Source organism: Falco punctatus (assembly GCF_963210335.1).
Source record: "Falco punctatus genome assembly, chromosome: 11".
In the NCBI taxonomy this organism is placed as follows: domain Eukaryota; kingdom Metazoa; phylum Chordata; class Aves; order Falconiformes; family Falconidae; genus Falco; species Falco punctatus.
The window spans coordinates 25,421,131-25,445,626 of NC_137591.1; the positions used below are offsets into that span (position 1 = coordinate 25,421,131).

Sequence of the window (24,496 nt, forward strand, 5' to 3'; positions counted from 1 at the left end):
TCTTGCTGTCCTATGTCCCTTTGACGACTACTGCTTCACAGCTAAACTTTTTCTCAAGTTAACAAAAAGATACACGGTAACCCACTAGACATGAATCTCTGCAAGATGCAATATGAAAAACTACGCATTTTTCTGAGCAAACCCTGTAACAACCTCCCTCCCCACTCAAACACCTCAAGAACATGCTAATGAGGAAACATTCTGTCTCAGAGAAATTTCTAACTGGTCTTGTTTTACACAAGCGAACATTAACTCCCTAAACATCGCTTCAAGACCCCATTCAGAAGAGATGACATAAGCCTGTCTGGTTCTGATAAAAACCAAACTACAGATTCTGAATTTTCTATACAATGTTTTTCAACTCACTAATAAGCTTGAATCCTTTCAATGTCACTGGAGAATAAGTCATATATTGCAGACAAACTCTTTCCTTATGTATCACCAGAAGATATTAGATCAAATCAAAATGACTTGTTTCAACAGTTTGCCAATGTACTAACACAGATATTTTTTTTAAACCCCGTAAGTATAAATAAATGTTGATTAGGACCTGTTGTTACCAATACTCCCTCCCTAAACAGTTAATAAAATTTACCCAACACCTCGCAGAAATGTTACCTGAATTTCCCCAATTACTGAAAAATGCAAAGATAGAACACAAATTCACATATACAGATTCAACTTTATAGGGATGTTTTAATCTGAGACTATACCATCCTTCAGATATGCAGTACAACAGTAGAAATTATAAGTTTACTGTGCTGGTAGTAACTACATTAAATGAGAATTACAAAAAAAGCCAGTAGAAATATTTTGTAATTACTGTCCATTATTCTAAACTTTAAGAATTGAGACACTTCAATAAGTTTTACATAGTACATCTTTTTCTATTAAACAGAGAGATAAAAGATGCAAAACCAAGCAAAGCCACGCTTCTGGGGAAATACGTAGGCAGGACAAGCACCGGAGAAACTGTAAGAGAAAATATTCTGCCCTAAGCAGCTTATGTAAGTAAATAAGAGGCCAAATTTTAAGTGGTAGGCTTCAAATGATCAGTTTAACTACTGAAAAAGAGCCTTTTCCCTTGTGCAATGACAATTGAAGTGTGAAAAGAGTGAGGATGCCCTAAACATCTACAGGTATTTAATTTCCTATTTCCTTCTCACCTTAAAGACCCCAAACTTGCTACAAAAGACTCAATGCAAAACCAACTACCCTTGGGTTTGCCAACCAGAATAAAACAAGAATTTAGAGACCTCTGCAACCTTTTAATGTGCACAGAACAACTGCATTATGAAAAAACTAAAATCCACTGAATTTACTACTGAATGTACATGAAACCCAGATGACCTTGAACTGTGCATGCTGGAAAATGCACAGTCTGTACAGGCTAGTTAAGAAGTACCATTGTAGTTCTATATAATCTAACCTGGACTGAAAAGCAACAGTTTATTTGCTGCTTGATTCAGATCAAATCTATAGCGAACATGAACACAGCACTAAGAAACGGGACCTCAGCAACAAGCGAAGAAGGAAACATATGACAGTCCAGCAAAGCCGCTCCCAAACGTAATGGGCTAACCAATGATCTACAAGTTTATAAAGATTCAAGTAAAGGTGAAAAGTCAAAAGCGTATTAATTCAAATGCATTAAATTCCCACATGAATTTTCTAATGCAGCAGTAAATTGGCCTTCACTCACTGTAAAATAAAGAAATTAAACTACAGCTAACTAAAGCAATTTTATTCCTAAAGACATCTCCAGCCAATGGCAATTTAATGCATTATAACTTATGAATGTTGATGTTGTACACTTTGGTAATTTGCTTTAATTTGCTTGAGTGCCTTGATCTAGATATAGCCTTAAGGAATAATTGTATATTGCCATATTAGATTGCATCATCCTTTGTATTAAAGAGAAAAGGTTATTTCTCAATGGCAGAACTAGGAAGCACTTGCTTTAACAGGAAAATGGAGATGACTGTTGCAGACTCTTAACTTCCTAATGACTCCCAGCCCCACTCAGGTGGCAACAGCCTCACCCTGGGAAGACCTGAGGTGTTTAATTACAAATGAAAAATAACTTAAGATTTCAAGCGTTTGGAACAAATCCTGTATTGGGGAGCTCAGCAGCTACAAGAGAAGACTGGGAGGAAGCTCCAGAAGATCAAGTCCCTGAAGGGCACTGACTGACTGAGGCTCCAAGGCTACCATGGCAGAAAAAAGGTCACGTTTCAGGGGACACAGGGGAGGGGTGGTATTTTTCATGCCAAAGCTACATGCAGTTCTTTTTTTAACATTTGTGTGAGTGCAAAGGCACCTCTAGGAGTCTATTTATTTGTCACAAAATCCCTAAACAAGATGGGAATCCAGGAAGATCTGATGCTGAAAAAGGCAGGTAACTTGTGAACTTAAACTATTAAATGGCTCCCAGGTCAGCAGCAGACTGGAGGCTACATCAGCTGGATGACAGGCTGCAGTGGTTAAGAATCAGTTTATACCAAGGAGAGAACGTCTGTGAATACTGCAAGAAAGCACACAGGGTCCACCACGAGTCTCTCCTACAGCAGCTTGGTAACAAGGAGTAAGCATGACTTCAGCCAGGGCTTTAACAGAAAGTAAAAATATAAAAACACATTAAACAAAAGAACTGAAAAATAACTGAACCCAGATTTAGGTAAGTGTATACCTTTTTATGTAAGAAAAGTTTAAGATTTAAATATCTTACAGTGAAAAACCAAGTATTAAAAAGTGTAATACCATTCACAGTAATATGAACACTTACACTGAAGCGTAATAAATTTACTACAGATCAGCGTTAGAATGAATGAACTATTAATAAATAAAACCAGAATACATCTTTTCCTCCACCAAGATAGTGTCACAAAGCGCAAGGGGTTCAAAAACGACTGAGCGCCCTCCCTCCCCACCAAAAAAACCCCAAGCCAAAACATATTACAGACTGCAATTTAACTAGAATCAAAACATTTTTCCCTCATCATCTTCAGACTTGCCAGAGAACCTTACTCTATTTCTTTCACCCTTGAGAAAAGAAAACATCTGCCTACCCCATCAGCTTTTAATCTTCTTATGGACAGAATTAATTTAGTTTCCCTTCTGGGGAATGTGGTAAGAGAGGAAAGTGGCCCAGCCTACTTGAGCCAAAGTGAGTCTTTTGTTTAAAAATCTAAAACAAACAAACAAACAAAAAAAAGGGGGGGGGGGGGGGGGGCGGCAAAAAAAGCCCCTTATTTCTCAAAGCTGTGAATGTTCTTTAGTTATCCCACATTTATGAAGTATCCATATATCTCTATGCATTTTAATACAGTTTAAATATGTCTTCACTAAAGAAACATCACTTTACTGAACATAAGGCAGAAGCTCCTTGAAGTTTGCCAAATATTAAATGTCAGGTTTATCAATCATTTTCATTCCACTTATGAGAACCATCAGAAAAAGTTGCATTATCTCCTTAAGGTATGTTTCTTATTCATAACTGAGAACTTTCACAAATATCAGTATACTAGGAACTACTGTTTAAATTTAACACATTCTTGATCTTAACACAGAGAATGTTGAGTACTTATTACCTTTTACATTCTTTTCCTCTCAGCTCCATATAAAGGAGTGATAAAATAATACTTGAAAATATTTCCTGTGTATTGTGAATTTCCATTTATAAAATGTTCCCTACAGATGGATTACTGTTATGGTACTCACTGTTTAAAAGGACCTAATACCTACATTCATATTTGAAAGAACTGCAGCTCACGCTGTTGGATAATGTAGGCCAACTACAGGCAGCTTTCCAGAGAAGAAAATAAAAGGATATTAAGAGTCTTGCTGAGAATGGAATATAAGAAACATACTGAATATCTGGGTTTGTTGTACAGAACAATGACATGCATATAAAAGTTACCCTCATTAATTATTTAGTATATCCAAATAAAGGTGAGCAGACCACCTGATTACACTATTTTCTCATTCATCTGAATGCCAAGTACAACAAACAAGTAAATACACTTTTCAGAAGATTTCAGGTACGAACAAGGAAGTCTATTTACATTTTCAAATTCAACATATGAAATCTGAGCCAACTATAAAACTACCCTTTAAAACCAGATGTAATATTACACCCGGCAGTCCAGAGCTCCTTTAGATTTTAATTTCTAAGATAACATTATGAACCATTTAGTATTCTAATATGCATTTTACCACTTCAATCTGCATTTCACCTGCTGTTCATGTCCAGATATTTTTGGAAGCTTTTTCATGACATTATTTTCCAGACCTAGTTATACATGTGAAATCTACTACAGAATCAGTGGTTTGTTACAGCATACAATGTCACCCTGAAACAGAATGGATTTTATAAACCCATGTGAAGTAGCTGTATATATAATGTCTATTATAATATATAGATTATTAGCTACAAATTATTTGGCTTACTGCCTTATAAAGCTCTCTCCATCCACAAGTCTTTTGTTCTATTTCATAACTACGATGAAACACGATTAATCAGGCAGGTTATCTTTCTTAATGACAACTGGATTCCATTTTCATTTCAGTAATATTGCCATCTGTTTGCCTGATTTACATCAGCTGCTCCAAAGATAACCAGTAAGTAGGACTGATGAATACTGCTGCATGACGCACCCTCAAGTCCCCTTATTCCAAAGCAAAAAGCAGGTTTTTCTCCCCCTCAGGAAACAGATTTGCTAGCAGCCTGCTTTAGTAACATTCCCCCCCTTCTTCCACAGTATGCTTTGAACCTACTTTCCAGTTTCAATAAAACCTGTGGAAAAGTTACTGCCTTTGTCATTTTTTTTTTCCATAATTGCTGGCCAGGGAAATGGAACTCTTGAAGTACCGCTCCCACGGAGGGAACAGCAGGCAGCACTTCTTCTCTGTCCCCTCAGAATGGCAGCACCAAGCCACCCCAAAGCAAACACCTCTTAACTCACCAACTGCACTGTCTTCCACAGTCAAGGGAGATGGCTATCTCCTCATACCCATTTAGGCAGAAAAGAAACTTAGGCGACTATAAAGAAAAAAACATATTACTTTTATTCCCTATGAAGAAACCCAGAATTGAAAAAAACCCCAGACAATCCTAAATTATAAGTACTATGAATTTACAGCAACTAGACTGACAGTTAACTACAAGCAATCTTGTCACATCACTACATCACTTTGCTTAGTCACACAAAGTTTTGCTTCACACTTTAACTGAATTTTAAAAGCCTGTTGCTTATGCACAAAACCCACTCATACACCTTTATGGAAGGAAAGCGTCACCTGCTTTTAACCTCAAAGAGCTCAAAAAGTGAGATATTTTAATTACAATAATAGATCTTAAGTCTCCTAAAGCAGCAAGCCAATTGAATAGTTCAACTTCCTAAAACTTAACTCTGCCAAATGCAAGGGGTAATGTAAGGTGAAATAAAAATATATTTTGTTAACATTCACATTGTATGAAGCCCAATCAAGCTTTAGATCCTAGCTATCCAAACAGTATTTGTAAAAACACAGTTCTGAAAGTTATTTATCAATCTTTCAATTTACCAACGGTTTGAGATAAATTTGACATTTTCAAGTACATTGGACAAACCATTTGAAATACTAGGTACTGAAGACTAATATGTTCATACAGTAGCAAACAAAAACTTGATAATTGTTTGTATACTTTTAAAACAAAGTATTTTATCTCAAAAAAATACGCATTCACACTATGCATTTAGCAACTCACAAAGATTAGAAACAAGATGGTGTTGTTTTGGTTTTTTTTTTTTTACCCAAATACTATCTTCAGTGTTAAGTCAAGTTGTATGTATATGATGTTCCTGGGACTTGGAAAACCCACAAACCAAAAGCCTTCAGAAAAGCCCACAATCCTTTGGGGAATAAAGAGGGGCAAAACAGAAAGTGGTGAATGCAAATTAAAATACATCTTTAAATGCTTACCTACACGCACTTCCAAACAAACAGACGTTTCCTCTTAACTCACTTAGCTGAGCAGTGTCTTTAAGAGAGTTTTAGACGAATACAGACTAAAGAACCACCATTCCAGCAGCAGTGATGCAAGTAGTTTCCACAGTAGCATATTGCTCAGTGAAAACATAAATATAGCTCCAGATGGCAGCTCAGCAGATCACAAACACAGGTATATTCTGGAAGGTACTATCAGTATTGCCTAAATGTTAGTTGAGTGAGCCATAACTAATGCACAGTTCATTATATAGTCTTTAGTCATTTACCTAATGAGAAACCTATGCTGAAACAGACTGTACTCAGGACCACCAGTAGCAAACCTGACTACACCAGGACTGTGCCTATAGATTGTCCTTGCAAAGATAAATTAAACACGTTTAACCATCCTAAAAGCAAGGATGCAGATTCAACAGCAACAGCATGTGGCTGCATAAAAGACACAGGCAAATTAACACCTGGATTTAGATGGAACAATAAAAATCACATAAAGTTAGAGACCAAAATACTGTCAGCCTTAATCAATTACCTTCTTAAATGGCCCAAGAAGGAACTGCCTTAAAGTCTTAAAAATACCACCTATTTTGCTATCCTAACTGGACCTTCTCATTTGTGATGTTGCACTACATTGAAATAGTGCTAAATGACATCGCTTATAATCCATCCCGCAAAAAACCAAGAACAAGCGTTAGGACCTTAGCATTTCATTAACATTTGCCTCCAAAGATCTGTCTCAATTCTGAGCTCTGCAGCTTTGACGTGCTTCAAAAATGCTCTTTGCCTCGCATTTTCATGCAAAACCTGAAAAATGCAACACAGTCTCGTAATAAAGCCTGCCACACCGAGATACCCTCTGGCTGGATTCAAACACTAACAGCTATATACTGAAAGAAACCCAACAGAAGCCCCAAAACAAACCCACAACTGCCAGAAGGAAGGGAGGTGGACCGTTAAAATAGCAGCTCTGGAACAAAGTCTGCACATTGAAACAACAGTCCTTAAAGAGCATTAAAAAAAAAAAAAAAAAAAGCCTTGACTATAATGACAAGGTACAGAACTTAGAAAAACAAAACAAAACTATCATAAGGGAGAATTTGCTCTGGCTTAGCTAAGTCATAATAAGTAGCATGAGCACGCTGTATGGGAGACTGGGCTTTGAGGCATGTTCCTATGGATGCTTCTAGGGTAACAATCAAGCTATCCTACTTTCCAGGCCCAGAAAAAGGTATGACCATGATGCCAAGTTCCATATAAGCAAGTACTCCAGGCAGAAAACTTGTTTCTACAAATAATGAACTGTGTATCTTACTCCACTAAGAGCAAACGACCAAGTAGTAAAATGTAACATGGCCTAATGACAGTGGTATAAACTCAACAACTGAACAGAGAAGGAAATCTGGACTCTGTCATCTCAGATTAGTTACGTAAATGACTCAGCTGATCATTAAATACTTGAATTGTAACTTTGATTTAGTTACTGTATCATGAATTGAGACGTGTTAGAAACATTCAAAATTTTGTTACAACTCTTATTCAAAGACAACGGGATGGCTACCCAGGTGATTATTTTGGCAAATGTGGATACACTTGCAGGGAGAAGAATGGATGTTGAAGTGACCTGCTGGTTCCCGATCTGTCACATGCTCATTTACGCTGGGTCATAGGACCTTTATAGTGCCTTACGTAGTTGGGAATACATTACAACGTGACATAATAGCAAAGTTAATTCTTCCCCATTAAAAAAAAAAAAAAAAGATGATGAACTGTCAGTTGAAGATGCAGCTATTATGTATTCAGTAGATGTTTGGAGATAATTTCTAGATGGAAATATGTAGACAACATAGCTTATATGTTAAACAATGTGAAGTGTGTGATATTTGATTGTTCAGAACAATTAGGACAAAGTATAAAAATGCGTAGCTTAGGTTCAGCCGGTATCATTGAGCAATGCCCTATGAAACTTTCATTAATAGATATTACACATAAATCTTAAGACCTAAAAAATACAAATAAATCTAAGCACTTATATAGGGTTCAAGCAGAAAGTGGACATCCAATTCAAAGAACACAAATGAAGTTTCCTAGATGTTTTTATTTGGGGTCATATTTCCAAGTGGAAGTGACTCCCGAACCATTCGTAAAGGATCTGAGCCCTAGCGCACACTGTACAGGGCAGATGAGTTTCTCAAGGGACACCCACAAGGCTAAGAAACTTGTACCATTCAGCTTTAGGTCAAGAAAGGTCTAGCAAGTCATCTTCGAATCCATACCAAAATTTTTTACGGTGCTCAAGCTTTTGTAAGTAAAGCTCCCTGGATGTCTAAAGCTCCATTTCAATGTATGCTCAGAAATACTTCAGATTCTCACACTTGGCACTCCTCCATTTAAACCACTCAAGGACCTGATAGGCATGCCACAAGCACACTTAGCACATTGACATTTTACACGGAACAGTGACTTCAGACACATTCATTCCGTAACAAAGCTAGATAGCTCCAGGTCTCTCTCCCTCTTTTGTTCAGTAGCATCCTGAGCAACACAGCAACACCTAACTTCCAGATGCATGACTGGTTATACAACATCCACTTAGTTTCTCGAATTTGCAGTTCCTAGTCTCAAAATACAGTAAAACCTACTATAAGGAACAAAACAGGCAGTTCTGCTTTACAATGCAGTGCAATGGCAAGATACCTTGGCACCAATGTACGTGATTTACAATTGCTGAGAAAACAAGCGCAATATTGTTCAGCCTAACACATTTTCTTGAAAGCAGCATTTGTATTTTTCCTTGGTCTCTATCAGCTTGACTATTTACACTAAAACTCTTCTAAGGGAAAATTAATTTACCTACTATTTGAAACACAACTGAGGCAATGAAATGCCAGCCACTGAAATTGTTGTGTGGACCTTAAATATAAAATACAGTAATAGTTCTCAGGAAACCTGGTTGGATTTCATCCACCCTCATTAAAATAATACAAACACACAAAGCCTTCTGGTCTGTCACCCCAGCATAAGGTTGCTGGCCGACTGTTCTGGGGACAGATCCATTTCTCCAGCTCTAGGATTTTTTGAGTTAGTGGTCATGTCCTAGCCCTTAACCCTCATGGACAGAGAGCCTCATGGTTATGTCCGAATTACAGTTACAGATAAATATACTTCACAGGAAAAAAAAAAAGTTTTACAAATCCAATGAAAACAAAAATCTCTGCCTCCAGCATCAACTATAGAACACTCTTCTAACAGACAACTATCGCCATCTTCCTCATCTCCTCTTGATGGTTAAAAACTGAATAGTATGCACACAGAGTTCACAGAATGCTGCTCAGCCCGCGGAGGGGAGCGGGGGCGCAGGCGGGCTGGTGTTACACTCGCATCGAGAATAATGACGAGCTTATGCACAGACTGCATGAAAATTATGCTCTGCTTCAGAGCCCGTTTCAAACGCTTTCAAAGAGTCTGTTGTTTTGTTGACTCCTCCCTCGCTTACCACTGCTTTCAAATATTTTAATGAGATTAGGACATGACACAGAAAACTGGTGACATGTGGATAAGTCGTTCTCTCTCTCCTATCTAATATTTAATATGTATTATTTTTTAAAGGTAAATGCTATTTGTCTGTATATTGAGAGACAACATCCAATTCCACCATATGCTTCTGAAAAGTCATTTCAAGTTTTGGCACTGCATCACAGTCTTAATTCCTCATGGTGAAGTAAAAAAGTTCTCATGGACTTACCTACTTACACAGAAGCACATCAATTATCTGAAGTCTTTTATTTTAAATACATGCACATACCACGTTCATTGCTTCTGCCCCAACATGTTTCTTCTCCAATGGCCCCTCTTTAAGGTTTCGGAAACAGTATTTCCCTACATTCACACTACACATACACACTAATCCCTTCATTAAGGTTAAACAACCTCTCAGTTAAAATAATAAAATCACTGAAACTATATCATACTCAAAGGATTTTAAAGGCAATAAGAGCAACATCCTTTAACCAGTTAATGCTCAAGATCTGATACTGACCACAACATAGAGGTGTTGAACCAGTCCTCCAATTCTTCCAAAATTAAGCCTGCTTGTACTGGGCTAATATAGGGATCCCCCTTGTTTTATTAGTCGTTTTCTGTCAGGACTATAGAACGTTATTTGTTTTGACTGAAATGTAATATATTTTCTTTAATTACTGATAGTCTTATAAGTTTACTCAGAGTAATTTTACAATTGAGAGATTGCTGTAAAGCCTGGCAGGTTACACTGGAAAGATGGATGTTACTTTTGTTAATTTGTAGGAAAAACATTATCACTGAAGGCAGAAGCATTCAAAACTTACACAGAATTTCTTACTAGAGCTAAAACTTAGATGTTTGCATACACAGCAGAAATTTGCATTTGAGTTTGCTACAAGTGAAGTGCCTCAACTGAAACCCTTACTAACTGCACAGATTCTTCAAAAGTAGTCCCAAACTCTCCGGTAAGGATATCATCTCAATAGCTAAAAGAGCTGTTGTAGCCACCTGTTTACTGAACAGTTAGAGAAAGAAATGCCAACAGCAGTTCAATCTGCCTATGAGTGCAGATGATCGGCGACAGATTCCATTACTAGCAGCAAAAACTAAAGAGAAAGGAAGGAAGCTTCTGAACTTCAGCAGCTGGGAATACTGCAAGAAACTGGAAGTTAAAGGCAGGAGAGCTTTCTAGCAGTTAGGAAAGGCAACAAACTAATTTCTACAAGGGTTTACTGCAGTACTATACAGATCTTACTTGCACCCAAGTTTGTAGCCACAGGGAGTCACAGCTCATTACCAGTCAGGACTCCCAGAACTCAGAGAAAATAATTCCACAGAACTCCCCAGGCTATCACTCTATTCCTTTCCTTCACATTAAAGTTATGGAAAGTTAAGAAAAAAACCCACAAAGATGACTAAAACCAGCACCACTGTGACTACAATTGTCTTGGAGAAACAAATACTATTTGCAAGCGCACCCAGTCAGAACAAAGCACGCCCTGAGCCTAGAAGAGGCTCCAGTTCAGTACCAACCTATAAAAGCCCACTTTACCCGACACTGGCGGAACAAGCGACTTCTCCCGTATCCTGACATAGGCACAGATAGCCAGTTTGTTTGCATCTTAACATCTCAAGCGAAGTTCTTCACATGTTCTAGTTACAGAAACCAGTAGTCCCAAATTCAATTTCATTATACATAAAAGGTCAGACCCACTTTCTAGGCTTCCACCAGATGACACTGGCTTAGACACCAAGTCAATATTTCTGTGTAGAAAAGAAGGCTGATGCCCTGGAGGTGTCACATTTACTCAAGAAACAACAGGTTGAGAGTGTCAGCTTAAAACTCTCTGCATTCCCTCACACTCTGTGTGTAAAAATACTAACATAGTTATCTTCCAGAGCTCTTATTTGATCCATCTCAAACAGTAAACTTCCCTACTTAAAACAAACAGAAGTTGACTTGTAATACAGGGGATTATGCTTTGAAGTGAAGCGTGCAGGTAGACATGCAGGTTTCTAAAAGTCATGCTGCACAATTTGCAACACAAACTGCTGGGTAACTAGATAGCCAGAGCTACCACCACTAGCCTACTTGTTTCCAAAACATCATCAGTCCAGGCAAACAGAAGGTGCCACAGGTATTAAACCAGGATTTCTGAGGAAGATGTCCCATTATAAACAATTCCAGGTCCAGAATAATGAAATCATGCCTTCCCAATAAAAATTCATTAAATAAGTCAGTTCTTCCTAAGAGAAAGTTAAGTGTGCCAATTAAGCAAAAACCCTGTTACAGGGAAGAACTGCCAGCAGCACAAGTTATTTTAGCTGACATTACTTCAGAAAAAGCCCACCATTCACCATCTGTTCTGGCACAAATTCTGAATGCTAAGAAAGTTTCCAACATCACTGATGAAAAGAAAGCAGTCAAGATGCAGAAGTTTTTGTTTTGCTGTTAAAAAGAACAAGCATCTAAGACAACTCACATTTCAGCAAGAACAAACACAAAACAGAACTTTTGCACATTTCATAAAAATAATTACACAGAACTACAGTAAGGAAGAGTGCAAGTGGAAGACACATAGGGAATATAATATGAAATAAGTAAAAGTTTCTTACACATTTTATGTGAGAAGCAGGCGGGCAACTCCAGACAGTGGGTTATGGTTTACACTCCAGGTAATAAGCGTAGATCTACAAAGTTTTTTTTCCAGTTGGTAACAAGATCAAAACTTTCGGAAGCTAATGACTCCACCAACCTTTTAAACAGAAGACTAACTAACCGTTTCATTCACAGAAAACAAAGGACAATGCACACAGGGAAGCCAAAGGAATCAATGTAGCACAGAGAACAAAAGTTGGGGTAGATGGTATTACTAATAATGTTAAATACTCAGGTGAACCACCACACTAGAGTAAACAATCTCTTACAACATGGAAACTAGAGCAAAAATAAGATAGATATGAAAAAGTGATAAAGAATGAAGATAAATTAAAATACATAATTCATCCATCTCAAGGCAATATTTATAATTTCAGAAGCAGTAAGAAATTCTTATTGCCTTTCTACAAACCATTGGTGAGATCTCACTTAGAATTCTAACTCCATGAAATTTTACTTCTCCATGCTCGAAAAAAAGATGAATCTTAACTGGAATAGCTAGAGAAAAAGACTCACATGGGAATTGAAAGCTTATTTCACATTAAGATTTCACATTAAGACTTGTTTAGCCAAGCAAAACAGAAAGTTTTAAGAGAATACGACTGCTCTCTATAAATACAGTAATGGAAACAAACACCACAGAAGAAACACAGGAGCCACCTAAGCTCCTACCAAGGAGAACGACGGCACAAAAATGAACCTTTCATATTTCACTATTCCTCTGGAAATCAGAGGTCTGAAGTTTGAAGACAGCTTCTAACAAAGAGCTACCTAACACTTCAATTCCTTTGAAGCGGTTGATGAGCTCACAAAAGGGATTATACCAATGCTATGAGGACAGCAGACACCATCATGTAGGTAGAATGCAATTCCGTTGCTATCCTCCATATTCCTATGATTTAGCCAGTGAGTATAACGTACTTTGCCATTACACCTCTAGGGGACGAAAACTTCCCCATTTCCTTCCTAGTTTTGTCAAGCATAGAAAATCAGAACAAACCACAAAAAACCCTGAATAAAAACATAATTTGAAGTTCGCTAACTGGTAGTAGATTAAGCATTCCATATAAAACAACAATCTGAAGATTATGGGCTAGAACTATGCGGTCCATCACCATAACAAAGTTTAGACAAAAACAGATTAACATTTCTGTGCCACATAATTAATATTCAGTTCTCCCACATCTGAAACACAAAATCAGTATGTCACTGCAATTTATGAATGAGCTAAACATTTAGGGCACCTTTTTAATAGTCTGGAAAATAAGGCTCAAAAAAATCCCTTACAAGTTCGTTCTTAGAAAAATACTAAATGACAGATGGAGTCTTAATATTTCTCATGACACCAGATGATGCTTCATGTGCAGTCATGCAATACATCTTAAATAGTTATTTCAAAAACTTCTAGTTTGTATTACAAAAAGATTTACTGGTAATGTAATATCAGTTATTTTCTTTCTTAATGGAAAAAACCAGTAAAGTTAACAGTTGGACTTGATGATCTTACAGGTCTTTTCCAACATAAATGATTCTATGATTCTGTAATAACTCTACCTCAAAACTCTAGATAGTATGCTAAATACATGATCTAGGAATCTTAGAATAAAAACCACTTAATTATTTTCAAATAATCTTAAAAAAATTTTAGAGTTACTGTGCATCCCTTCCCTTTTAGATTATGTATACTGACAAGCTTGACACATTTCAACATTTCTACTTTACTGTAATCTTGCTGCCTTTTATTTTTTTCCCCCCCTTCCTTCTTTCTTTTTCCTCCCCCACAGGGCAACTTAAACAGAACCTGTTTACTAAGTCATTTCAAGTCACTACAACTTGAAACAGATACATTACACAATAGAAACCTGGGTTTGGTATAACACCACCTCATAAAGCAGTCCTAGATTTGTGCAAAGTCCAAACCCAAAACCAAATCTTTGGACATAATGGTTTATTTTCTTCTCCTTCACCCAATCTATTACTGAATTAATCTAGAAACAACACTGTTTAGAACCAAGTAGATTCCCTTCCTTAACAGTCTTTTTTTTTTTTTCTTTTAATTTTTACGTCCAGAGGAGGTTAGGAATAAAAGACTTGGGCAAGAACTTTTATCAAACAAGAAAAAGCTCTAAGTGTTTTTAAGGAATTTATATTCAAGATATTATTTTATGTTCAAATTAGGAGTGCAAACTACAAGTAGCACATGGATTTAGGGGAGTGTTTAGTGCTGTCTATTCATCAGATTTATATAGGTATGCAGATGGCAAAAACCTTAACAAGGGCCCTACATTAGTTTTGTAGCATCTGTCCTACTTACCAGCAGATCAAAACAGCATTTGTTTGAGAGAATTCAACCCACTTCCACAAAAGCAGAAAAAACATTGGTCAAAAAAAGAAAAGGAAGCCTGTTTGAGGGTCAGTCTCTCTCATCTGTGTGTACATCAATCCCCACTGACAGCATTGCAGTCATACAAAAGCAGTCCATCTCACTAAGCTAAGAAGCTTCAACAGTAATGCAGAGGTCAAATCCTTCCACCACTGAACAGATTTATTGTTACTAAATGAAGAGTAGGAAATAGAGTGATACTCCAAAACCTGGTGTTATTACTTCAGTTCTGTGAGTATACTTTTATCCCTTATGATTATGATAGATGTCCTCCACAGACATGCAGAAGGCTAGCAAAAATATGGGTATCTCACTATAGTCGAGCACAAAAAGGCTGCGCCTCCACAAGAACCACCTGCCAGCAAAGCCTTCCTAGCACACCTTTCTACTGCAGACAAATCCCTTGAGCAAAGATTTCTCAAAATGTGCAGAGCAAATTAAAACACATTTTATCTTTTCACAGAGAAGAACTTTCATCAATTCTTTTACCCAACCAAAGTGACTTCTCAGAACCTAGGCCAAGCTGACAAGATATATAGACAGACAGAAATATAGATATACAGGTACATTCATTTCTACAAAACCTGTTTAAGAAAAGCCTTTTTAGCTTACCGTTACAGACTTCAGAGTCATTCCATGATAGGTGCCCATGGTATCAATTTTAAAGCCTTCCGTCTCTGCAAAGGAAAAAAAGTCTCTTGTAAATCATTACGAACAGAGGGAAGTCATGTCTAAATGGACAACATTGGAAACACCTCTGAAATTATTTTTGCAAAGAACGCGTCTTGTTATTGGTAGAGGTTTAGGTCCTGTTCACAACACAAAACCTGGTTAGTAATTAGGAAATCTGTGTTTTCTTTAGACAGAGGCCCATTTGGTATTTCTGCTTTCTATAATCAGAGTAAGCTTTTCCAGCTGCATGGAATCATTCAAACCACTCCAGAGAAAAGATACAAATTTAAATCTTTATGAGAATGTGTTACAACAGGCATGCAGTCTCACAAATTCTCTTCACTACAAAATGGAGAATTGCTTCATATTCCCAGAATGCATTGTAACACACACATTCAACTTGTAGGTGCATTAGTGGAATAATATACTTAAGAAATCTGTTTACATGCTGACTATAAAACTGTGGCCACTTAACATGATAATTTCACTTCTGGAGTGCAGAAGAGCAACACTGTCATTGTCATATGATACAGAGGGTAAAATCTGCATAAATTCACACTACCAGATCAAAGGTGATAAAAACAGTTGGTTTGGGGTTTGGTGGTTGGTTGTCGGTGTTTTTTTTAGTCGTTTTAATCAGACTGAATTTATGCTGAGCAAGTGCCAGAAGCCTGCAAGTGCTCAGTGACTAAACCTGCTGCCACTAGGCTGTTTGCTTTTGAATCCTCCTCCTCTGTCCTCCTTTTCTCAGCACTCTTAAGATCATAAGTCGGCTCCTGCCATCAGGACTCACCAAACCCCCTGTTTTTCCTTCTGTAAATCCTGTAGCCTCATGCATGTACTGCCAGCTAACCCCATCAACTAACCACCCTGTTGCAGGGCTCTCAAAACTAGCCGGCTGCAACAAGGCTTTTACCACCCCGTACCAGGTTAACTTCAATAAGTAGTTCCCGCGCCTTGCCCCGGCACAGCCACCAATCCCCCACAAGGTTTCAACAGTTTATCTACTGTCCGTGCTGTTTCTTCATCCTCTTCAGGCCAGTCCCTCTGCTTCTCACCTCTGCTGCATCCTTCTCCTTGTCTCTCCTACATTCGGGGCACTCTCTCTCCTCCCTCTGCTCCCTCCAGGTCTCTCTCCATCCAGTGCTCCTCTTCCCTACCCCTTAGAGCTATTTAACTACTTAGCAGGAACCAGCCACAGCTGCACCTTATCCACATCAGCCAGCCCACCGCCCCTGAAGCCAGCCCACAGCTGTGTATTATCAGCGTTAATTAACCTGCCCTCATTCCTCTATAATTCTTATACACCAACCAATGAATTCATACTTAAAATGGCATGATAATCACCAATCAAACCATGATAAGCAAACATTTGTCTATACCTAAGCAAGGTTTGAGCTATTTCCACTAGACTTGGGTAAAGGTAACTGATTACTGTACAGGAACAGCTATTCAGAATTGGAAGATTTTTGCCATTTTTTACACCACCTTCATACAATGCATCAGCACAAAAACATAATAGACCAGAAATAATGCAGAATCAAAGTAATGCTCATATCTGAACCTACAAAAAGTCCAAGAAAAATATTAGATTTTCAAGACTGTTAGAGCTTCTTGCTCTTATCATGAGTAAATTAACTTAAATTGAAACCCAGACAACCTTGAAAACAATGCAGATGCTCTGGGAAGCATCTATGGTTGCTCATCTTTTCTTCCTTAGATGAGGAAGATTATCAGACACTTGTAGGAAATGAGGCAGAAAAGTTTCCCTGATTTAATAACTCTCCAGTGCCTGAAAAAGACATCCAAGAGTTGAAAACTGATCATACTCCTCTCACCACAGAGATAGGTATCTACTTTCTGAACACTGGTTTTGGTTGTCCCTTCCCCTCCTTGCCCCCTTGATTATGCTACCAGACCTAAGAACAGCTGCCGAGTGGAGAGGCCGATGTTACCACGTTTTGTTTTACACAGTCACCTCAGCTCCAGTCCTCCTTCATCTTGGCTTCTCAAGGCCCCCCCCCTCCCCTTCTGCCGGATTTAACATTTCTGAACTACACAGAGTTGATTCTGAAAAAGCAAAATGCAAGTACCGACACAAATCCAGCCTTCTCTACTAAAAAAAGAAGCCTAGCTTCCCTTTATAAATGGGTATTGCCTTACCACCTTTCCCCACAACCTGAAGATGTAATTATGCATTAAGTCTTAGCTCAGGGCTCATACAGCTGAACATGAGTGAAGCTGCATCTGGCCAACACTTTCATGGATAACAGTTTCCTCTGCAACTATATAGGTCACTGTTTCTGGGCAAGGAGCGTATTAATATTTCAGGTGATGCCTGGAGCCTTGCAGAATATTTGGTAGAGCTCTCCTAAGTTGAAGAGATGCTTTTGCTGACATGGAGTGGCATCAATCAGCAGCATCTAATCCAGGCTGACAGTTGTTTGTGAATTTCAGAAGGTCACCAACAGAGGAACCTTTTCCCCTTTCCAGAATGACCTATCACAGGCTTTTCTTGCCTACGACATGGAGAATTTTCAACTATTTCAACTAGACATGCCTCCCAAACTCCAAAGAATACAGACACCCAGAAGAAGACCAGGAAAACAGCATCCCCCACCATGCCTGGCCTGCCACGTTTTCTTTCCTCAGCAGAAATCCTGGTTCTATAATTAGTTCTACATGTTCCTTCCTTGTTGCAGTTATTTCTCTCCACTGGGCTTTTTCTACTTTTTCCCCTGAATAAAGCTTTGCATTCCTTCTCAATTAATTAAAAACACCCTAACCCAAGTCTCCATCAGCAGTGCAAAGGGAATAAAGGCCGACAGAGCCAGCAGCACAGCAACAAATAAATCAAAGAGGAGAGAGGCACCCGGCTGGGAACAAGCTCCTGCTCAACCACCAATGGTTTCATCTTTTGCACAGATCTCCTCACATCTCTCATAAAAAATGTCCTGGTTCCTTTAATGAGCCACAAGAGCTGCTAACCAGAGCTCTGGCTCTGACCAGCGCCCCGGTCCCAGCACCGTGCTGAGCCTCCCGGCTGGCAGAGACAGCAACGCCAGGGTGCTAAGGAGCCAGCCGAGCCTCCAGCCTTCCCCTGGGCGCTCCGGCCTCCCGCACCGCCCCAGCAGCTGCGCAGGCCCTCCAGCGCTACCCAACAGCTACTCACGGAGTAAACAAAACAGTTCTGACAATCTGGAAGTAATGGCAGCGCACTTTTTCATACTGACTGTAGCGGGTTGACCCAAGGCTGGACGCCAGGTGCCCACCAAGCCGCTCTGTCACTGCCCACCTCAGCTGGGCAGGGGAGAGGAAATACAGGGAAAGGCTCCTGGGTCGGGGTAAGGGCAGGGAGACACTCGGCAATTACTGTCGCGGGCAAAACAGGCTCGACTTGTGGAAATCAGTTTAATTTATTATCATGCAAATCAGAGTAGGATAATGAGAAATAAAGCCAAAAATTGTAATTACCTTCTTCCCCCCTCCTTTTTCCCAGGCCCAACTTCACTCCCAGTTTCTCCACCTCCTCCCCCCCAGCAGCACGGGATGGAGACAGGGCTGCGGTCAGTCCGTCACACGCCACCTCTGCTGCTCCTTCCTCCTCACGCTTCCCTTGCCCCAGCGTGGGGTCCCTCCCGTGGGAGACAGTTCTCCACAAACCTAACATGAGTCCTTCCCATGGGCTGCGGTTCCTCACGTGCCGCTCCAGTGTGGGTCCCTCCCATGGGGTCCCAAGCGCTGCCAGCCAACCTGCCCCAGCACGGGCTGCCCACAGGTCACGGCTCCTTCGGGCACCCCCTGCCCCGGCAGGGCTGCAGGTGCCGTCTGCTCCTCTGGGCTCCACGGGCTGGTGGCACAGCCTGCCTCACCACGGGCTTCCCATGGGCTGCAGGGGAATCTCTGCTCTCACCTGGAGCTGCTCCTGCCTCCTGCCCTGCCCTGGGGGGAGGCAGGACCGATGCTGCTCTTGCATATTCTCACTCCTCTCTTCCACTTCGATTTTTTGTGCAGGTTTTTTTCCCCCCTTCTTAAATACGCTACCCCAGAGGTGCTGCCAGCTGGCACCGATTGGCTTGGCCATGGCCAGCAGCAGGTCCACCGGGCATGGGGGAAGCTTCCATGCAAACCCAATACCTTGATGTAACTCTAATAGATGCTAAATGGCCAAAGTAGAACATAGGTAGCCCACTCACATTCCTGCTAACAGTTACTGTAGCCACGACAAGGTCTGCTGCAGACCCATGGTCTGCTACCTGCAGGTAGAGTGGGATAAGCAAAAGCAGTCACCTCCCAAACTGCCCACCAGCTCTCAAAATTCCTGCCTAAAACTCTCAAGCAACTGGTGAATAGGAATTAAGCATTGCCACCTTGCAGATAACCACAGCAACCCTCCTTTAACTGGTAACAGCACAGCCTTTTCTCAGAATACAGCTTTTTTGACCTGATCCTCTCACACTCACAACGTGATATTCTACTAGTCAGCCACTCACTTTTCTTACAGAAATAAGCACCGCTACAAGTGAGAGCCCTGCCACTTGCACTTTTGTGCCTTTTTATAAGGTTTCAACAGCTTGTACGCTTGGCCACACACAGTAGTACCTTCAGCTCCACTCACTGTACACAGCCTGTGCAAAGCAGAGAACAAATGCTTCCAAGTCAGGGACTCCACCGTTACAGCTGCAGTCCCACTTCAACGAATGCAGAAGGTGTTAGCCAGGTTAATGCGGCTGGTTGTAAATACTTTCTAGCCTGGTCCTCGAATGTAAAAGAGGCACTTCTTCCAGAGCATTCTCTGAGGGCAGTGGCTGACCCCCATGCAGCTGCTCAAAACCACACATGGGACACAAGAGGAACCACAAGCCAAAGTAAAGAGGACTCCAGAGCAACTTGGAGCACCACGGGACATGCCCCCAACACACATCAGCATAAACACTGTACCAGACCCTCTGACTAAGAAAAACAAAAGCAGCATGTTTCTCCCCACCCTCCCACATTGGCTTGAATCTGTACTGCTGACTCATGCACCAGCACAGACATGAAATATTAATGCCTGGACAAGAATTAGTTTGTAACTCCAGTTTCAAAATCACAGCCTCACTGATGGTAATAGAAGTAGCAGTTAAAGTTATAAGCCATCTACTAAGTGTATTCAAGAATAAGAGAGCCCTTTACATAAAAGCATCATGATAGCAAGACTTTGCACCCTTATTTTTAAAACTGGAATTAGATGCAGAACAACTGATAAAAACCCGAAACTTACTTGAAAGTCTTCAATACACTGGGATTTTTCAGTAAAATTATAGCAAAGTTATCATACACATTTCTTTTAGGCAAAAAGCAGTCCATACTAAATACTCTAAACTTTTAACACTAAGGAGTAAAGAATGCAAGCAAAGCCCAGCCTTAGTGTATTGTCACAAACTATATCCCAACTTTTTCTGTTTGCCAGATATAATCAGTTTCATAAACACATAAGCATTGTTAAAAACACCAACATCAACAAATGCCTTAAAAGCCACATCCTGAGAGACTAAACACAGTAACTAGTACTGAATAATCAATCTAATGCTTCGAAACCACTATCATCAGTTAACATTAAGACTATCCTTTCTTCTCCAGTCATTGCATGTATTATGATCACAATTTCACAGTTCAATGACCCAAAGACTGTCAAAGAATCACATACTTTTCCAGTGTGGTTCATCACTAGTTAGCATCACCATGCATCAATCTGAGCACCTTCTCTCATTTGAAAGAATTAGACCTGGAAATTAAAATATGCACCCTAATGCATCAGCTTGTTGGGCTGATTATAGATCACCATTTGCTTATATTTCCATTTCCCTGCATGAGAGTATTAATGTTCAAGGTGCCTTCCATCTGCCTAAAGCCCGCTGCTCTATGTCCATCTAGGTCACTCTGCATTCTGGTTCTGCACCTGCTGCAGCTCTAGCTACGCAATCCGGGTGCAAACTTGAGCACTGATCCATTACCAAAAGAATAATAGCTTTAAAAAGACTCAAATTAACCTGAATTTTTGGAAGGAAGTCTAGGCAAATAGAACAAAGAAGCATGTCTCTGAATCACTGAAGAGCTCAAGTTAGACTTTCTTTGAATTGTGGATGAATAAGATTGAATAACCACTTTTTTTTCAGCTGTATACTCTTCAAACCCCAGATAGCAACAGCTCTGCAGACTGCCTGGAAATGATTCACTACCCCACTTCACACCCATGGTAATTAAATCACTGACACCAAATTTCATTCTACAGAAGTTTACTGAACACTCCATTTCAGTACTATACCCTAACAAGTTAAGAAGTTTCACGCCTAAATTTCCAAGCTACACTAATTAGTTTACAACATTCTCTGCACAGTTCATATATAACAGTTCAGTAATCATCTTACAAGTAATTAACACCAAGTTTTTAAAAGTTTCTCACAGTACTAATAAAAAAAAAAAAAAAAAAAAAAAAAAAAAAACAACAGTACAAATTTGTGTGTGTTTTCCAGTACTGAAGTGAAAGCACGGTACCAAAAGTTATCAGATGACCTGGTCACACTAAGCCAGAAAATAGAGATAGACTGCAATCTTTTTACAAATGTGACTCTTACACATATTCTCTGCTAGGAAAAAAAGCAGAATCCTATAACTGTAAAAATTAATGCAATAAATAAAAGTCTACCAAGACAGTCAACTTTCAGAACTCTGGATCTCCTGCTACCAGTTCTCCTGTTCTCCTTGTGTAAACAGAAATCACACAATTAAAAGAATATTATTATGATAAATGCTTTACAAAGAAGCTCTCTTAATGCATAGGAGAGGGGGGAAAAATGTATGGTTCAGAGTCACCTCAAGTTTAAAAACTTCATAGTCTTCTGCTACCTAGGCTTAACACTTATGACTGACTGAAGCTAGGCATTTTTCTGAAAAACTGCAGCTATATTTGAAAATTCAACATAATTGCAAGAATAATTCAAACACAAAATGACAACAGCAGGAAGTCAACAGCAAGCTTTCCTGAAGGAAGCACCTGGACAAGGTAAACAATACTCTTTACCATTACAAACTGAAATCACATGTCTGTACAGCAAAACCCTTCCCAATTTACACTACACAGGACTAAAAATTGTTGAGGTTGTGTGTGGTGGGTTTTTTTTTTATTGGGTCGTTTTTGTATTGGCTTCTGCTGTGTTGAAACCTTGACAACAATAGGCAAACAAGAGCAACACTCCTGGAACACAACTTAAAGACCTAACACCTGGAGCAGCACCGAGAAACTTTTCTTTGCTATCTATACTGAGAGATGCACTCAATGGGTCATGAAAATGTTATATCTTCAAGATTATCATCCCAACACTATTTCACACTCTGGAATTACCAAAGAAACAAGCATGTGAAAAGGACTATCTCAGGTAAAGCCACCCAAAAATCCAGGGGAAAACACCTAGGTATAGCATCCAGAACAATTTAGTACCTAGAATGTCCTATACATCAGCTCAAAGTTTCAGTATACCACCAGCTGAGCTGCAAACCATAAACATCAGTAAATATGTACTTAAATATCAAACACCGAGGCACATAGGAGAGCACACAAGATACCTTCCTAAGTGTCGAATGACATTTGGGCACTGGATTTTGAAATCCTGAAAAGGATTTAAAAATTATGTTATGTTGCCCAAGGAGATATGACAGACTGCGGTTTGAACAAGATGGCCTGTGGCATGAATAAAATACCACTAGTAAAGGTGTCATTAATAAAGTGTAAAAAAAAAAAAAAAAGCTAACAGGAGTAACGTGAAGGAAAGGAATAAAACTACAAAAGCAAAGTACAAAATGTTTAGCACAGAACAGAGCCCTGTGTTGTGAAGAGGGGATACAACCCCTGACTGCCAGCATGAAAGGAACAAAACCAACAGGAAGGAAACGGCAGCCAAGGAAAGGCAGTGCAGGGAGTTCACTGCCTCACCTCAAAACCATTTGAACAGTTCAGCGTGATGGGTGCGCTGCCAAGTAACATGTTCTTCCACTGTAGAAAAATCTAGGACGTACGAGTCCTACTGCAAGAGACATTCTAATACATTTCCTATGGCATATATCACAGAACTTTAAGAATGTCAAAGGAAAGATTTCTCTCTCCTACCTAACCAAAGCCACAGCAACAAGACACCCATTTGAGAGAAAGCTAACAACTACTGACTCAGGGCTGCATAAGCAGTTCCATTGACTGCAGGTGTAACTGATTATTTGCTCTTCAGGAATAGTACTTTAAAATTACCAACCCCCTCACATTTACTATTAAAGCAATCTAAACCATTCAAGCAGCAAAGCCTGCCCCGTCTGGCATGAAAATTTTAAGCCAACCAACCAGAGAGGCATCCTGATACACTGCATCACAAATAACGATCCATCACAAGAAGCTGAGAAATTTGGCTTCAACTCAGCTGTTTACTTAATGCATCTCATGTTAAAATTCCTAAATTTACCATCTTCACCCTATGAGCTCTGAATTGTGTTTGCTAAGGACAAAGCTGTTAATGGAAAGATTCTGTATTAAACCACACAAATATTAAAAGAAAAAACAGTTCATCTTTTTGCTGCCTAAACTTTAAATCTTCACAAATACTGTAGTATTATACGAAGCTGCAGACAGACAATAAGCCGCAATCATCATGCAACTAGCCGAGGAATACTGTGAATCCTTCCTACAGTTTCAATACCTCTGAGGAAAGAGCAAACAGGTGAGACAAAGACAAAAGCTTAGAGACACTGCCTCCCTTGGCTTTGTTTCAATCCTTAGCCAAATTTACTACTACGAATATTGTTACACACAACACGCAGTCCTCCCTTCAACACTCTCTAGCCAACCACATGTACAGTCATATAGGGCAACATATAGAAAGCCTTCAGTGACACAAATCTATAGAGTTCAACTTTATCTCAAGTGTTATCCATCATTACTAATAAACACGGATACAATTGCATAAATACTGCAAGTTATTATACCTAGAACTTAAATAATCTTCCTTTTCCTTCAGACCTCTTTCCCAAAATCCCCAATACTGCAAGCCTTCCATAAACACATGTTATTCCAAGTTCTTACTAGACTAACCATCAAAAAGAATAGTCTTAAAAGGAACAAAAAATGCCTTACTTTACTTTTATTGATGACTTTCTGCTTGCAATCTCACTTCCACACTGAGAATTTGAGGGCTACAACTGAATTTTGAAGGCAAATTAAAAATTCTTTAAGGAATGAATTAACTTGTGATATG

General features: G+C 39.4%; 1 protein-coding gene across 1 annotated transcript in view; it reads right to left on the reverse strand.

Moving 5' to 3' along the window:
* Window positions 1-24,496, reverse strand: part of CDC73 (cell division cycle 73) — a 109,766-nt gene that overhangs the window by 54,904 nt on the left and 30,366 nt on the right. The window contains exon 10 of the mRNA XM_080406974.1: window positions 15,159-15,223. Coding sequence (XP_080263100.1) covers window positions 15,159-15,223 — 65 coding nt within the window. The remainder of the gene's footprint in view (window positions 1-15,158; window positions 15,224-24,496) is intronic.